At 43.3% G+C, this 18,031-nt stretch overlaps 1 protein-coding gene across 2 annotated transcripts; it reads left to right on the top strand.

Annotated features, from left to right (window-relative positions):
* Positions 1-1,079: 1,079 nt before the first annotated feature.
* Positions 1,080-17,345, top strand: LOC103987682 (uncharacterized). Of its 2 annotated transcripts, none has more exons than XM_009406054.3 (6): positions 1,080-1,275; positions 2,295-2,487; positions 11,757-11,843; positions 14,302-14,685; positions 15,396-15,555; positions 15,775-17,345. In XM_009406054.3, the coding sequence occupies exons 1-6, from the start codon at positions 1,211-1,213 to the stop codon at positions 16,938-16,940; spliced, it is 2,055 nt and encodes a 684-aa protein (XP_009404329.2). In that variant the 5' UTR covers positions 1,080-1,210; the 3' UTR covers positions 16,941-17,345. The 2 variants fall into 2 exon arrangements, with proteins under 2 accessions (XP_009404329.2, XP_064968540.1); XM_065112468.1 differs by having other exon boundaries at positions 1,100-1,275; positions 16,015-17,082.
* Positions 17,346-18,031: the final 686 nt, after the last annotated feature.

The raw sequence follows: 18,031 nt of genomic DNA, 5'->3' as shown, positions 1-18,031 counted from the left end.
GGTAGAGGAACAGAGAGCCTTACTCGAAACAAGAAGATTTTGATATTATGAAGAATTTATTATAAAAGAAATAATTTCATTCATTGTGATAATGTATATTTATACAAGTGGTGAGGAAGAGATTTTTCTCAATCTTATATTGAAATCATACAATCAAATATATGATTATTTCTCAAATCATAAATTGATGAGAATTAGAACATATAATGAATACAAAATTATCATTCCATATTTGCTGTCTTCCATCAATTATTTTTTTACCGGAGATATTTATAAGAATAATAATATTTTATACTATTATCAAATTATGAATATATCAAACTTTATATTTTTAAAATAAAGTACAAATTTATTCAAAAAATATTTTTTTAATAAATAACTTAGTATTTCTTCGATAAGATGAAAAAGAATGGTTTAATATGGTATTATCATATACTAAGAAAACAACTACATATTCAATTATCTTATACTATATCAAATTTTTTTTTTCTCAATAGGTAGATGACAAAAGTGAAATTCGAATTCATAATATTATGATAATCTGTCGGATCATCTTGTGTACCTCTAAGTGAACTTAAGTTGGATCATGATCTTTGTTATTTAGAATAAATATAACATTCAAATTGGATTCGACTCTATCTTGTCCTCCCATCTTCCTTTAAAAGTTTAACATTCACTACCTAATAAAGACATCAAAATTGATCCTCTGGCAAAGCATTTTTGCAGTCCACTCTTAAAATCGAGTGGAATTTCTCAATGCATATATAATAATTTATTAATAATTAAAAAATAAAAAATATCTTAAATATTGATTGGCGATAATATATGAAATCAATTTATAAAATATTTAAAATTTAAAATCTTATGGAATATATTTTAATATGTTAAATATTAATCTGATTGATAGTGTATCAGATCTCCTTAAGGGTTCAAAATCACAGATATAGTTTTGAATGTGTCAACTGGTGTTATCTTAAATGGGCCAATTAATTAAGACGGCGAAGGCCCAAATGTTTTGACAACGATGGTCGCGACTGGGAAGCCCGGTCCAACTTCATCTAACCCTCGAACCCTTCTCGCCCCTTGTCCGACGGCGCCCGCCCTCCCATCTCTTTCGCTCCGCTGTCCGCGCCGCCCCTTCCGCCGCAGCTGGTGCCGTCGAACCCTGTGCAAACCCCTCCCCCCCCTCCCCTTTTACGGATTCGATGCGATGACGAGGGGAGCGCCGAGGAAGGTCGGCATCAGCGAGGAGGATGTTTCCTTGCTCCTCCAAAGGTTTCTTCCTATATCCTCTCCGTCCGTTCTAGTTGTTGTTTCGATGCTTTCTTTTGCTTGCTTCCGCGTGTCTTGCTGGTGAGTTAGGTGAAGAACCTTTGTCGCTCGTTTGATCGGACTCTGCCTTCTGGTTGGAGTTCGACGTATTTACTTCCTAGTTCGGAGCCGGGAGTACGGTTCACTGTGGGTTTGGCGAAAGAAGAGGAAAACCCCAATTTTCTTGTGGAGGGAAACGGGAACTCTTTGTTCCCAACAGCGAACATGAGCCTTTCTTGGTTGTCTTATTTTCATGTGAATATTTGGTTATTTATTTTTGGGTTTTCTTGAGATATAACTGACATACCAACAAAGGCTCGATTTTCTTGCTGTATGCCATTTGGGGTTTTTTGTCTAATCGTTTGGAAGAGTATGCCATTTTTAGCTGATGAGTGACCCGCGAATCCGAATCTATTAAGTAGTTGTACCTTAATGCATTAATACTTCACAATATTTGTGACGCCATTGGCCCTTCTGGAGTGACTGCACAGAATGGTCAACTTCTCTACGTGCTGCATACTATTATTTTCCCCTGTTGATGTTCTTTGAACAATTATAAGTTGTTGCACTCAGTTCAAGGAAATTATCTGTTCACAGTTCTTCCGTGGATGCATCACCTTGGCTGGCAAATGTCCCTGAAATGATCTAATAAGTTGGCATGCCGAAACTCATGATCTCTGGCCTTTTTAATCATAGAAAGTAATTGCTTATATTGAGTCCACACAGTATTTTTGAAGCGCTCAGTGTACTAATGCTTGCTACTGGCATTGTTTGTTTCATAGTCATGTTATTTTTGTTTAAATTTATTATTGCTTCAAATTTTCATAAAAGAACACTATATTTGTTAGAATTTCATACTAAATATGTGAATTGTGTGCTGTAACAATTGATATTTGGAACATTCCTTCCTTTACTTAGAGAATAAGTCACAACATTTCCAGTCAGGATCTCATTGCTGGTCATCTGAACATTGGTTCTTGTAGGTACAACCCAACAACAATTCTTACTCTTCTCCAAGAGGTTTCTGAGGCTGCTGGTGTGAGAATAGATTGGAATGCTCTTGTCAAGAGAACTGCAACTGGAATTACCAGCGCTCGAGAGTACCAGATGTTGTGGCGGCATTTGGCCTACCATCATACATTGTTGGAGACAATAGAAGATGGAGCTGAGCCATTGGTTTGTTCACTTCACCAGTGCATATTTCAGGACCAATAGTATTCCCAGTGTGCTGGTTTATGCCATGCTAGACTGATGTTTAAGTTACACTACTTTACATGTGGATGAACCCATATACTTAGGTTTTAACCATTCTGCTAGTGACATGATGAATTGTTAGTCCATAATTGCTACATAGGAACCTTTTATTTTTTTTATTTTCTATGCCAAAATTGAAAAATATGCTCAATCAATTTTTTTTGTCATGTCCATTTTAAAGTGCCTTTTACCATTATTAAACTGACATTCAACTTGTCAAAAATCTTCAAGGTCCACTCCATACTTAATGGCTCATTGATAGTATTCTTTAGGAAACCTTGCTACGAAGGAACTTCTAGTGGCCTGCATTGTATTAAGTTGCTTGTCTTCCATGAGAAGCACTTGCCTTCAGAAATGAGTGCTGTCGATTTGCCTTCAACCAGTTATTTATTATATAGCTTTGCTGATTATTCAACCATATCATGCTTGGGAGTTTGACTAAAAACTACACCCAGTGTGTCGTGAAGTGCTGGATACTAAGTAAATGTGCCATAGAATCACCCTTGTATTTCTATCTATAGGTGCTTTATGTTTATAGTTATATCACTTGCACCAAAATCAAGAGAATTCGAGCAACTCCTTCTGACCAAGTTTGGACTGATAAAAGTCAAATCTATAAACAAGAGGACTTTGATAGGACCTGGTGAACTATTTGTAGGAAGAATATGAGACTGAACCACCAGACCCTCCTTGATACTGTCAAGTGTCAACAGCCCGTTTCATAAAGTCCAAGGTGAGGAAGGTATCACCATAGCCCATGTTTTATAATTGAGGGTTTTTGGCAACAACATGTCCTTCACCACTTTTCTTACTCTCATAGGTCATCATGCCCGTGGAGTAACTCGAGTGATATTGACCAGATCTAGTGTACATATAATGGCATTATGGGGTGGGGGGTTGGGCGATTCACCTTCATGCCATCTATCCACTAATCGAGCTTGAGCATAGTCGACGATTAATCATGCATTGAAGGCTTCTCAAGTGAGGCATGTGCTTGACTTAGTAATCATTGTACCAGCTTTCCAAATGTTGATTGTTGCTTGCCTTGGTACTAAATCATTAAGGATTGCACTTGCTAATTAGTTCTTCTCTAGTTCAATGAAGGCAGGTCTCTTAAAATAGAATTGTAAGAGAAAATAAAATACTTCATCATTGAATTTTTGAAAATCAGTAAAGATGTCCAATAGGTAGCTAAAAAGATTTTTCCAATGGCTTATTAATATGGTTGCTGATTACTTGAGTCCTAAACATTAAAGGCTAGTATTAAACTTAACATCTCCCCTATTCCGGTTGCTATCCATTTACCTTCCAATCGGTTTGTCACGAATGATCGTCGCGCACTCGCAACAACTCCGTTCAACGAACCGTTCGTCACTCTCATCTACATGTACAACTGCTTGGCAGCATGTTTTGTCTTGGTTTTGAGTCATTTTGCTTGTAAAAATGTAAGTTCGAACAAGTTGCAGCGCTACAGTGCAATCGCTTACCAAACCTAGCAAAACAGCTCTGTTTTTTTGTGCCACGGGCTATTTTCTGCAGCCCGCTGTTGCACGCGAAACGTCAGTCATCTCAGTACCCTGGAACCACCCGAGTGGCACCATGGGGGATGGGGCTTCGGTATAGTGTCAGGTGTTGAAAACTCTTTTGCAAGTTCGCACATTACCTTGACGGGAACTTGTTGTCGCGCCCGGCACTCGGTGAGCAACTGTTTGTGGACTTGCAGTTGTTCGTTCAACCTTCTAAAGTCCTTGTTTTCCCCCTCTCCCTCTTTTCTCTTGTGCACGTAAGGTGCTCGCTGAATTGCTTGTAAAGCTTCCTCTTTTCGCGAGACGTCGGGACTTGTTCGTCGCTTGTTCTTCGAACTAATCAACTTTCTCTTTTACAGGTCTTTCGGGACCTGCGAGAGGTTGCAAGTGGGCTGATCTTTGCGGACGCAAATTGCAAGGGTGAAGCGTGACTTAGGCAACGCAAGCTAAGTTCGCACCTTTGCCGCAAGGGTGCCTCACGCCTTAAGCAATTCCAGCTAAGGCCGTGACATTGTGGTATCAGAGCGGGCAAACACTTCGAGCGAGCAGCGAAGGAACTTCGCAACTTCGCCATGGCAAAGCATCGTGGCGAATCAAGCAAGATAGGGCAAGCTGGACCCTTGCCCCAAGCAGCCGCAGGTGGGCTGCAAGTGCACATTCGCTCGCATGTTGTTGGAGCCGCTCAAGAGGAGCGCGGCAGCGAACATGATGAGCGAGAAGTTGGCTACTCTCCGAGAGCGGAGGAGGTGTAATCTGTAGCGCCAATCGGGAAAAAGAGTCATAAGGAGAGACTCACAACGGTGGAAACCCACTTGGATGTTCTCGAAGCGAGCTTGGAGGAACTTTACCATGGCCAACGAAGGCTTGTTGGGGTAGAGAGCTCGCAAGAAGAAGCGGAGTCCAGGATCAACAAGGTTGAGGCCCTAGTCGATCGATTGTCAGATGACACCAAAGACTCCGTGCAAACCTGCAGGAAGTTGTGGCGGAACTCACTTCGAGGGTGACCATGCTCACAAGGGCACTAAATGCGGGAGGAAGCAACACCCGCGTTGCGCCGCCACAAAACTTGAGTGCACCTGAGCCTCATGGTTATGGAGGGGCCAGAGATGCAAAAGAGCTTGAGAATTTTCTGTTCGATATGGAACAATACTTTCGAGCTACGAGGCCTGATTATGAAGAAACCAAAGTTTCTATAACGACCATGTATCTGAACGGAGATGCAAAACTTTGGTGGCGAACCCATCGGGAGGAGATCCAACAAGGACGGTGTCGAGTTGACACTTGGGAGGACTTGAAGCGGGAGTTGAGAACTCAGTTCCTATCGGAGAACACCGAGTTCGTCGCAAGAGGGAAATTGAGACAACTCCGCCAAAATGCTTCCATCCGAGACTACGTGAAGCAATTTTCTGCACTAATGCTGGACATCCAGGACATGCCCGATAAGGATAAGCTGTTCAGCTTCCTTGATGGTTTGAAGTCATGGGCGCAACAAGAACTACATCGAAGGAATGTCGCCGATTTAATCTGGGCAATTGCTGCCGCAGAAAGGCTCACCGACTTCGTTTCCTCTAAAGACTCGGGAAGAAAGAAACAATCTTCAAGCAATCGCCCTCTAAAATATTCTCGAGGGAAGGAGTTCGGGCACTCAATGCTTTAACAACTTCCATCCATCCCCCCAAATCGGATAAGGGTAAGGCTGTCGCTCTTAGTTCGAGTAGTTCCGAATCCAGTAGCGACGGCGAAGAGTCACAAGGACCCCAGATGGGAGCAATGCGTTTGTTGAACGCCATGCGGGGTCAAGTGAGGTAGAACACGAAGACAAAGCTACCAAAAGCAGGAAGTTGTGAGCTGATATACGTAGACATCAAGCTAAATGGCCAAACGACCCGTGCAATGGTGGACATGGGTGCTACCCACAACTTTATTGCCGATCGAAAGGCAAAGCGACTTGGGCTGATCTTGGAGAAGAGCCCAAGTTGAATGAAGGCGGTGAACTCGGAGGCCAAGCGAATCTCCGGGTTGGCAAAGGGAGTCCCCATCAAGATTGGAACATGGAGCGGGAGCACGAACATGATGGTGGTGCCATTGGACGACTTCCAAGTGATCATTGGAATGGAGTTTATAAACGCGGCGAAGTTGGTGCCAATGTCGTTCCTAAACACCCTATGCATGATGGGGGGTGACGACCCCTGTGTGGTTCCTGTCTCTCGGAGAGGAACCAAAGACCCCCAATAGATATCAACATTACAACTGAAGAAGGGGGTACGAAAAGGCGAACTAACATTCGTGGCTGCTATGAAGCTAGAGCCACTTGACGAGAAGGCCATTCATGAACCTGCTGTGGTGGCGAACGTCCTGAAAGAGTTCACTGACGTTATACCACCTGAGTTGCCAAAGACTCTACCGCCACGCAGAGGCGTGGACCATAATATCGAGCTGGAGCCAGGAGTGAAGCCTCCAGTGAGACCACCCTACCGCAAGCCCTCGCCAGAGTTGGCAGAACTCAGAAAGCAGTTAGATGAACTGCTAAGCGGTGGTCTCATCCGTAGTTCGAAAGCAAGGGACTATGCGTTGATTACTGAGCCCTCAACAAAGTGACGGTGAAGAACAAGTATCCCATCCTGCTCATCGCGGACTTGTTCGACCAATTGGGCAAAGTCAAGTATTTCTCAAAACTCGACCTTCGGTCGGGGTATTGGCAGGTGCGTATTACTGAAGGCGACGATGCGAAGACGACCTGTGTGACCAGGTATGGAGCGTTTGAGTTCTTGGTGATGCCTTTTGGCTTAACCAATGCTCCGGCCACGTTCTGCACTCTCATGAACCAGCTATTCAAAGAGTATTTGGATAAGTTCGTGGTCGTCTACTTGGACGACATCGTCGTCTACAGTCAAACGCTCGAGGAGCATGTCAAGCACCTTCAGACAATATTCAAGGTCCTCAGGGAGAACACTTTGTTCGTGAAAAGGGAGAAATGCTACTATACTCAAACAGAGATCTTATTCTTGGGGTATCGAATCGGTAATAGCTCCATTCGGATGGATAAATCAAAGGTGCAAGCGGTTGCGGGATGACAAACTCCAAAGAAGGTGCTAGAGTTGAGATCCTTGGTTTCGTCAACTACTATCGACGCTTCATAGCGGGGTATTCGAAGCATGCAACTCCACTGACGAAGTTGTTAAAGAATGAGCAGTCTTGGAGGTGGTCTGATAAATGTGAAATTGTATTCCAAGATCTGAAGGTTGTCGTTTTGGAAGAACCGGTGCTCAAATTGCCGGACTATGGGGAGCCCTTTGAAGTCCATACAGATGCTTCAGACTTCGCTATTGGGGGAGTACTCATGCAGGAGGGTCACTCGGTGGCCTACAAGAGCCGCAAGCTTAATGAAACTGAGCGGCGGTATACAGTGCATGAGAAGGAGATGACAGCGGTGATCCACTGTCTACGAGTTTGGCGACACTACCTCCTCGGATCGCGATTTGTGCTGAGGACAGACAATATCGCTCTAAGCTATTTCCAAACTCAGAAGAAACTTTCCCCAAAGCAAGCACGATGGCAGGGGAGCCCTTTGAAGTCCATACAGATGCTTCAGACTTCGTTATTGGGGGAGTACTCATGCAGGAGGGTCATCCGGTGGCCTACGAGAGCCACAAGCTCAACGAGACCGAGCGGCGGTATCCAGTGCATGAGAAGGAGATGACAGCGGTGATCCACTGTCTATGAGTTTGGCGACACTACCTCCTCAGATTGCGATTTGTGCTGAGGACAAACAACATTGCTCTGAGCTATTTCCAAACTCAGAAGAAACTTTCCCCAAAGCAAGCACGATGGCAGGACTTCCTGGTTGAATTTGATATGGCAATGGAGTACAAGCTTGGAAAGGCAAATGTCGTGGCCGATGCATTGAGTCGGAAAGTGGAGCGTGTGAATAGCGTACAATTGGAGGGCAGAGGCCAAGCAAGTCAGTTGCACTCCAACTTCCTTTCCAGGATCAGGGATGGACTGTATAGTGATCCCTAGGCAGTTATCCTGATGTAGCTCGTTTACACAAAAGGGAATAGGGTTTATATTCCTCGAGTGGACAAGTTGAGGCCTGAACTCTTAAGAGAGTGTCACGATTCCCTTTGGGTTGGACACCCATGCATTCACAGAACATTGGCTCTCGTGGAGAGGGCCTTCTACTGGCCGAAGATGGGGATTGATGTGGAGGAATATGTTCGAACGTGCCTTACTTGCCAACAAGACAAGGCGGAGCAACGGAAGCCGGTCGAGCTGTTGGAGCCGTTGCCCGTACCAGAAAGGCCGTGAGAGAGCATTTTATTGAACTTCATATCAAGCTTGTCAATAGTAGGGAGACTCGGATCGATATTCGTGGTGGTCAATCGATTTTCAAAGTATGCAACTTTCATTGTTGCTCCCCTACACTATTCAGCAGAGGAAGCAGCCAAGATGATGATGAAGGATGTGGTGAAATATTGGGGAGTCTCGCACAATATCATCAGTGATCGAGACGCTCGGTTCCTGGGACGATTATGGACTGAGCTATTCAAATTGTTAAGGTCCAAGTTATACTTCTTCACAAGTCTCCACCCCCAAATGGATTGCCAAACCAAGAGGATAAACTCGCTCCTAGAGTAATATCTTCGGCACTACGTGAGTGCCAACCAACGAGATTGGGTGAAGTTATTGGACATTGCTCAATTCTCCTACAACTTGCAGCGGAGCTCTGCGTTCAACAAGAGCCCATTCGAGATCATTACAAGACAACAACCGTCAACTCCTCACATCATGACAATCGGGTATACCGGGAGTAGTTCGTCAGCCTACCACTTCGCAAAGGAGTGGCATCGAAATGCAGATATTTCACGAGCTTACTTGGAGAAGGCGGCAAAAAGGATGAAGAAGTGGGCAGACTTGGGAAGGCGACCGCAAGAGTTCAAGGTCGGCGATTTGGTGTTGGTAAAGCTCCAACCAACATCACTTCAATTCTTTAGAAACAAAGTACATAAAGGATTTGTGCGAAAGTATGAAGTGCCCTTTCCAATTATCAGTAGCGTGGGCAACGTCTCTTACGAGTTGCAACTACCGGCATGGTTCAAAATTCACAATGTTCTTCACGCCAGCAACCTAAAAGCCTACCATTCGGATCCGCAAGACGCTTCCCGAAGTGTTCCAACTCGGCTACCCCCCACTAGAGTCTCCTACGAGAAGCGAGTTGAAACCATTTTAGCGGATCGCAAGATAAAGCTACCCAATGGAGCTAAGCAGACCGAGTACTTGGTGAAGTGGCGAAAGCTTCCTCGAACTGAAACCAATTGAGAGCATGAAGACGCCCTGCGACATGAAGAAACAATTATCAACAACTACCAACAAGCGTCGACGAGGGCGTCGACAGTTTAAGTGGGGGAGAATGTCACGAACGGTCGTCGCGCATCCGCAACAACTCCGTTCAACGAACCGTTCGTCGCTCTCATCTACATGTATAGCTGCTTGGTAGCATGTTTTGTCTTGGTTTTGAGTCATTTTGCTTGTAAAAATGTAAGTTCGAACAAGTTGCATCGCTATAGTGCGATCGCTCACCGAACAGAGCAAAACAGCCCAAAACAGCTTCGTTTTCACGTGCCACGGGCTGTTTTCTGCAGTCTGTTGCTGTACGCGAAACGTCAGCCATCTCAACACCCTGGTACCACCCGGGTGGCACCATGGGGGATGGGGCTTCGGTATAGTGTCGGGCGTTGAACATTCTTTCACAAATTTTCACGTTACCTTGACGGGAACTTGTTGTTGCGCCCGACACTTGGTGAGCAGCTGTTTATGGACTTACAGTTGTTTGTTCAACCTTCTAAAGTCCTTGTTTTCTCCCTCTCCCTCTTTTCTCTTGTGCACGCAAGGTGCTCGCTAAATTGCTTGTAAAGCTTTCCCTTTTCACGCAGTGATTGCAAAAGGCGCTCGGGCGCTCGCCTAGGCGCTCGGGCGAGGCGAGGCGAGGCCCGAGCGCCTCGCTAATGTCCCAGGCGGTGCGATTCAATCAGGCGCCGCCTAGGCGCTCGCCCGAGCCCAGGCGCTGGGCGCTTCGGGCGAGCGCCTGGGTAAACCGAACCAGAATTTTAGGTCTGGTTCGGTCCTGGTTCGATTGTTAGTTGGTTCAATTGAACCAACTAAACCGATATAACCCCAACCCTAACCTGCTGCCGCTGCCGATCCCGATCGCGATCTCGTCGCTCGCTGTCGCTGCTCCTGCTGCCGCTGCTCGCCGCTGTCGCTGCTCGCGCCTCCCGCGAGCCTTCCCGCTGCTCGTGCCTCCCGCGAGCCCTCTCGCTGCTCGCGCCTCCTGCGAGCCCTCCTGCTGCTCGCGCCTCCCGCGAGCCCACTCGCTGCTCGCGTCTCCTGCGAGCCCTCCCGCGAGCCTTCCCGCTGCTCGCGCCTCCCTCGAGCCCTCCCGCTGCTCACGCCTCCCGCGAGCCCTCCCGCTGCTCGCGCCTCCCTCGAGGCCTCCCGCTGCTCGCGCCTTCCGCTCCCTTTCCCTTTCCCGTTGCCGCTGCCACCGCTCACCGCTGCTGCTGCTGCCGCTGCCGCCGCTCACCACTGCCGCTGCCGCCACTGCTGTCGTCGCTCGCCGCCGCTCGCCGCTGCTTACTCGTTTCTCCGTCAGCAGATTTATACTATTAATATGATTATATTTATTAATTATATTATATATTTTTATATTTTTATTTAAAATTTTAAATAATTATATTTATTAATTATATTTTATATTTTTATATTTTAGCGCCTCGCTTCGCTCGGGCGAGCGCCTGGGCGAGCGCCTAGCGCCTCGGGCGTTTTTGGACCTTGGCGCCTAGCGCTTTTTAAATCACTGTTTTCACGCGACGTCGGGACTTGTCCGTCGCTCGTTCTTCGAACTAATCAACTTTCTCTTTTACAAGTCATTCGAGACCTGCGAGAGGTTGCAAGTGGGCTGATCTTTGCGGACGCAAATCGCAAGGGCGAAGCGTGACTTAAGCAACGCAAGTTAAGTTCGCGCCTTTACCGCAAGGGTGCCTCACGACTTAGGCAACACTAGCTAAGTTCGCGTCTTTGCCGCAAGGGTGCCTCACGCCTTAGGCAATTCTAGCTAAGACCGTGACAGGTTGCTGATTTATGATCTTTTAGCTTGGCTTACTGACCTGCTGTCATGGAAGGCTTCGAGATCATGGCCAGCTCCTGTTTCGGTCCAACTGGGAGCTGGAAGTTCCGGTGTGCCCGGGAATAAACTTCCTGATTTTTTCCAACAGATTGGACTGGGATTTTCAAATTATAGCCCCTGTACAAATGAGATGAGATCTGAACAGCTTTTTTATGGCAAGAGGTTAAATCCCAGTTGGACAGGGAGTTAAGTTTCCAACTTGGATTGGTCCAAAAGTGTTTGCTGGTCCATTAGCTAAGCAAAGGGCTTAGGCTGGTGAGAAAACAGCTCCTCATTGTTGCAAAAAAAAATATTTTCAAGTGCTCTTCTCTGCTTGACTGATGATACATATTATGTTCATTCTCCAGATTGATGCGTTAATTGACATTTATTTTATCATGATGTTATCTCGTCTGATTGACTGATTTTAGAGTTCTTTTTTCATTTTGGTTCTGATGCCTGAAAATGTGTAATAGTACTTGCTACGTTGAGAATTGCAGGATGATGAGAGTGATCTAGAATTAGAAATCGAAGCTGTTCCTGCTGTAAGTGGTGAAGCCTTATCTGAAGCTGCAGCATGTGTCAAGGTACTGCCATCTGATTTTCTTGTGTAGTTAACATCATTCCCTCCTTTGTGAGAAATAGCCTTTATATTCTCTTGCAGAAATAATATTAATGCTGCATAGTTGGAGTCCTGAAGTTGTCATGATCAGTACCCGCTGACTTTATTTCCTACTATTTGGAGTGTTTGAATCTATGTTTTAATATTTGTTCAGAGAATTTTTTTGATAATACTGTTTTATATTACTTTCAAAAGGTGATCTTTCTTGGATTAGACAGAAAACAGGCTATAGCTCACATGTTGCTGTACTGCATCCAGAGCTGTCAAGGCTATAATGTGTCACATCTAAGGCTTAGATTTACCAAACTCGAGTCAGAGTAATATTAGTCTAAAAGTAGTATACCTGTTAGCCCTGACCCTTAGATTACATATGTGGTAAATCTGTTCACACAGTGGGTTATTGTCTTGGAACCGTAAAACAGTCTGGAGGGCCTTCATACTTTTGATTTGGTGGGTTTTGGGTTGTTTTGTGATCAGTAGATACAAGGCTTAAGTCTCAACAGGTATTATGGTTGGAAGGCAGCCTATGTGTACCAGCTGTTCTATACTTCTCAAGCCTTTTGAACAGTAAAGTTTGTTTTGCTGTACCTTTTGTCCCTTTTCCTGGTGTAGATGCTGCACAAGACTCAGTAACGATAAGCAACAGTGATTCTTAAGAGATGAATAGGCATTTCTTTCTCTTCAGTGTTTTTTGTGTGATTTAAATGAACTTCTTAGCTGTTAAGAGCGTCAACTAAGATAAAATATTAAACATGTTTGATCCTCTGCACTTCAAAACTTGAAAAGATAGCACGTAAATTTAACAGGAAGTTGGAACTTTAGTAATCTTAAGTCACTGTTGATAAGAGATTAAGAGATTTCTGGAGTTATGAGCTTATTGAGGCTCCAATAGAACCTGAATATTTTTGGATGTTGAGAAACTATGAACTCAAAAATCAAACTTAAGTCCATAGAGTTAGTTATGGCAGTTGAAATTGTAAGAATGTGGCTTCTAAGGATTTCATTGTGGATCAGTTTAGCATCAAAGACCATATTGAGTAGCTGCACTGGTGCTACTACTGTTGCAGTCACTCAATACATTCTTGTGGAAATGACTTTGCAGAAGTGTTTGGCTTTCCTTTTCTGCTTTCTGCCATATTCTTCTTCAAAAGGTTGAGAGGTCTTCTGCAAAATGTCATTTGTTGAATGAATCTCCCCAGTTTACAGATATTACAGTTGTTTTATTAATACCATTTTGAGTTGTGTTTTCTGTGTCTCGTATATGCCTGCTTGACCTTGCAAGTGTTTGATGTTCCCTGAGTTTCTATGTTCATGCTTTCCAAAAGCACTTTGTGTGTTCTAAATAATAATAATGCTCCATACTCATTTGTTTGACTACGAGCTGTCTGCTAGGCTTGCACAAGCAGGTGCCTAGGTCTCTTTTGTAAATTGTGGTTGATCAATGCCAAGTTTTCTTTTGTGATGGAACAAATTGTTTTGTACTTTGATTTGAAGAATCTAGCCTAACCAAATCCATGTGATATCACGCAATCCGGTTTCTGATATCAATGTTATCTTATAATTTGTCATAGTTTCTGTTTTTATAGTATATTAGTGGCTTCTGTGGAAGCAACAATTCTTGCTATGCATGAACGAAATTGATCTGTGGTATCATCACTGACCTTTTTCAGAATCTTCTTTCTTTGGTTTGTGCTATGCATGCATGAGCATAACTCATGCATCCAACTCTCTAAATTTTTTTTGGACTTGAGAGGTGTCATGAAGAAAACACAACATGTGATTTACTAAGATTGACCAGTAATCGTCGTTGATAACATGGAAACCTTTTATAAATACTTGTATTGTTCTCCTTTTATGCTGTGATATATTTTTATCATCCTACAACTTATCAGAATGAATGAAGCTTAGTGTTCATATTAGCAGTTTGAATTTTCTTTTATGCTGGTTATATTTGCTGTTAGAGAAATTTCACTGATTTTTGGCATCTTCTTATTGCATATCTCTTTGTTCAAGAATTTTTACAAGTTTGGTTTCTGTTGCCTGATGCACACAGTAAGAAGTATGCAAAAGCTGTTTCAACACTTGGAACATTTAAGCTCATTATTTTCTGCTTTTTCTCTTAAATGGCAAATGTTATAAATAATGACTGGTGGAACATACACAATCCTCAAGTGAACGCACATGCAAATTGATCGGAAAAGAATCCATTTATGGACAAAGCTCTACCCTTGTGCTTCTATTTGCCTCTTGCCTGAAGCAAAACTTCAAGTTTATGACCGTTACGACTTCTGAGTTGATCCTGTTAATAGTTGCAACCTTTTTGGAGAGCATAGGAATTGCAGCACTTCTTCTCTGTGCTATTCAATAAATTCTGACTTTAATATATGAATGATCATACTCAAATATGCCTTGTGTGTGATCAGGTTTTGATCTCATGTGGTGTGCCACGTGAACAAGGCCTACCAAGTCGCACAGCTATAGAAACTCCTTTGGCTGTAAATGGATTCAACAACCAGGCATTACGTGTCTCATCAGACAAACAACAGCTCTCTCAATCGAACTACGGGACTGACATTACAGTTCCTACTCTGCAGAAGCAGCCCCAGTCAACAGGAACATCTGCTGAAGGATTGGATGGAAATGGAATGGCAGGTCCAAGCATTGCTCCTAAAAAGAGAAGGAAACCATGGACCAAAGAGGAGGATATGGAATTAATAGCTGGGGTGCAGAAGTTTGGGGAAGGGAATTGGGCAAACATTCTTAAAGGAGATTTCAAGCACAACAGAACTGCTTCGCAGCTATCTCAGGTACTATTTAGAATGACAAGATGTTCCTCTCTCCTTTCTTTGAGGTTCTTCTCAACAACATGATTGTTTGTGTATCGCTAGTTACTGATTTGACACGCCATAAACTCCCAACTATTTGAGGTCAACTATTTATCTATAGATTAATTTAGTTGTTTCTCTTTCAAGGGCTGATTTGTTATTTACTATGATAAAATTTACTGTTTCCAAATTTTGTTGATCTCTCGATGTCATAAATCCTCTTCTGTTTACTCCTACAAGAAAATTGGTGGCATCTCGGTTAGTATTGACTGCAGTTCAAGTGATCAGACTGCAGTAGCTTATAGCTAGATACTCAAGAGGTTAGTTATCTGGGAAATAAAGCTAACGTAACTGCCATTGGTTATCAGCTAGTGGAATTATCTGGTGGAAAAGGAAAATAGACCACATGAGAACAGAGCAACCCCGGACAGTTCATTGATATCTGGAAGATACCTCAGAGAGGAATCTGCAAGTGTATTATATAACAAGCCAGATCTTAAACAGCAATTCGTGCAATTCAATGCCAATATAATATAAGATTGTGAAGTCTACTAGAGACATTTCATCCCTTTGTTCTTTTCTTTTTGTTTTTGTTGGCCGAAGCATATGTTATTTGTTACTTTTCCTGCATCTGCTTCAATGCTTACTTTTCCAGCATGATAATAAGTTGTATATCCTTTAAATTTCTTCAGAGATGGGCCATCATTCGGAAGCGCGACACCAACTTACTTGCCAGTTCTGGAAACAAGTCAATGAGCTCGACCCGATCTGAGGAGAGGCTGGCAACACAAAAGGCAATTTCGTTGGCTCTTGATATGCCCAATTCTGGAAGATTATCAGCTATACTATCAGGTTTTTTCTCTAGTACTTGATCAGGATTTTTTATAATTCTTTTTGTACTTCAGCAACACATGCACGTGTAAACTGTTAAAACACCCAGCATAGGGAGCAGGTTTCATATCTTTCACCCTTTTAAGGGACCCACTTTGAACTTTTCTTCATCAATATGTTGTTTTCTTCACAAACTTAGGCTTATGAAGAAAATCAAACTTCACTGCAATTTTAAATTAGGTGGAACACAATCAATTACCCCAGCAAGTTCTTCTGCACTCTCCGCTGCGCTATCTGAAGCATTGCCAGTTTCGAGTCAACCACTTAATCAACTTCAACAAGCTTCCACTCTGGCAACATCTCAAAAGATAACCTTGAACACTTCGAACAAACCTCGGACAACCCCGAAAAAGTCAATGGTCCCTGTGAAGCCTTCTAGCGGTCCAAATTCTTTGATACAAGCTGCTGCATTTGCTGCAGGGGGGCGCATTGCTACACCTTCCACTGCTGCCTCTTTGTTCAAAGCTGCACAATCTAAAAATGCTGTTCATATCAGGCCTGGTGGAGGTGCTCGACCTTCTCCAATTAACAATGTCAAAACATTGGCTGTTACCAACTCTACAGGCCCGCAATCCACAGGTGTCCGCATCAGCAGACCTTCTGTTATGGCTGGACCACCTGCAGCAAATCCAGTTTCAGTGTCATCTGGCACAAGGTATGGATGTCAGCAAGTGCAAGGCTGCTCTGGAAGGGTTGGAAGCAATCCTCTAAACACCACATCAACAAATCAGCAGGAAATCATAGAGTCCAATTCAGGAGAAATTTCACATGAAATGACTGAGCAAAAGGGTGATATTGATATCTCTTCCATTGATGTGGATGAATTATTAGCTGAAGAGGTAAAATGTGTTGATGAGATGGAATTGGATGGTACAATGTCTCATGATGATCAGATGGATCTTCTGAGTTTGGATACAAACACAAATGAGGACAATGATTTTAACAATACCTATGATGCACAAGCATCTGTGGACGAGCAGATGGATCCCCCAGATTCAATGGTTGCTGAGAATATTATCATGGAGAACAATGTAGTTTCCTCTGATGTTGAAGCAGCTGAGAGCAAAGCCCTCGAAGTTGATGATAATGATGACCAATTTTTACTTGAGAAGGGGACTGCATCATTCAATGGTGAGCAGAACAAGATTTCACCTGTGGGAAACTTGAATGCCCAGGACCATATTATAAATCAAGAACAGTTAATCAGTGAGGAAGTTATGGCTGACAACGTCAGGGAGAGCTGCACTAATGATCAGCAGCATGCTCTTTCAGAGGACACTGCCTCAGGCAGTAAAATCCCCATCGATGATGATAGCATCTCAACAAACGACAAGGAAGTTGAGTAGGTATATCAGAGGTAACGAAGATAAGGCTAATACAATGAGCACCATATGTCAGTGGTAATGAGAGTCTAACAACTTTGGATACAAGTACCAGTTACTAGAGCAAGTTCTTGCAAACGGTGATTTTGCAGAATCTTCGGCCAACAGCATTGAAGGGTTGTCATCTTAAAGGTCTACTGTTGATCACTCAACACTGAAGGTTCAGTTTTCAGCTGCATTTTGAAACTGGAATGGGAGGGCCAGTTCATTGAGCAACCTTTTCAGTCATCAAAAATATGCTGTTGTATCTGAGAATCAGTTTGAAGAACTGCTTTATTTCCCAGAATTTGATTGTTAGCTGGCATTTACCAAGAAAGCATGTAAATCCCCAGTTCTACAGCTTAAGAACAATGTTATTTTCTGCTCTGATCTCCTAGTTCACCCTGTTTGTGGCCCATTGTGATGCTACCGGTATGTTATTGCTGCAAGGTATCAGGATTCTGGCAGGACATGGATCAGAGCCTTCTTGAGCAGAGCTTCTGAGATCCATCACATGAGATCGATACACTGGTCATACCGTTTGTTATTGACATTGTTTACTTGCTCATAAACCTCAGATCGATGGCATCTACGATGGGAAACATGACCAAGTCGGTCATGCTCGCACTTGCATAACTAAAAAAAATTGTAAGTTTATCTATCTAGAATTGTGTCATTTTGATTCAAGCTTGAACTTAGAATCATATCCGGTGTGGGCTAAGTTTGATGACTATGGTTAGCCATAAATTTAGCGTTTTCTCGTGTCATATCAGATCGAATCCTCCGGTTTCAGCCTACCAGACTAAACCTTGCATGCCTTACAAAGCTTTTAGACCCTTCCTCTGTACAGCAGCCTGGGATTTATTCCATGATTTATTGACTTGGACTGCAATCCTCATCACTACTACGTTTTCTTCACATCATCTCAATGTTAGTATTGTAGGATTTGTTTTTTTGGTACTAAAAGAAAATCTTTTTCTCAGTTGACGATATAGTTTAATGAGAAGTCAAGCATTGGAATTGACTCTCTCTCTCTCTCGCTCTCTCTCTCTCTCTCTCTCTCTATATATATATAT

The sequence above is a fragment of the Musa acuminata genome, chromosome BXJ2-6, assembly GCF_036884655.1.
Source record: "Musa acuminata AAA Group cultivar baxijiao chromosome BXJ2-6, Cavendish_Baxijiao_AAA, whole genome shotgun sequence".
Taxonomy (NCBI): Eukaryota; Viridiplantae; Streptophyta; class Magnoliopsida; order Zingiberales; family Musaceae; genus Musa; species Musa acuminata.
The sequence above is the reverse complement of the archived record's forward strand: the minus strand, read 5'-3'. Positions and strand labels throughout refer to the sequence as shown.

Coding starts and splice junctions, on each gene's coding strand:
- LOC103987682 (XM_009406054.3), top strand. CDS start 1,211: ATGACGAGGGGAGCGCCGAGGAAGGTCGGCATCAGCGAGGAGGATGTT. Junction 1,276..2,294: donor GTTTCCTTGCTCCTCCAAAG/GTTTCTTCCTAT, acceptor TGGTTCTTGTAG/GTACAACCCAACAACAATTC. Junction 11,844..14,301: donor AAGCTGCAGCATGTGTCAAG/GTACTGCCATCT, acceptor GTGTGTGATCAG/GTTTTGATCTCATGTGGTGT.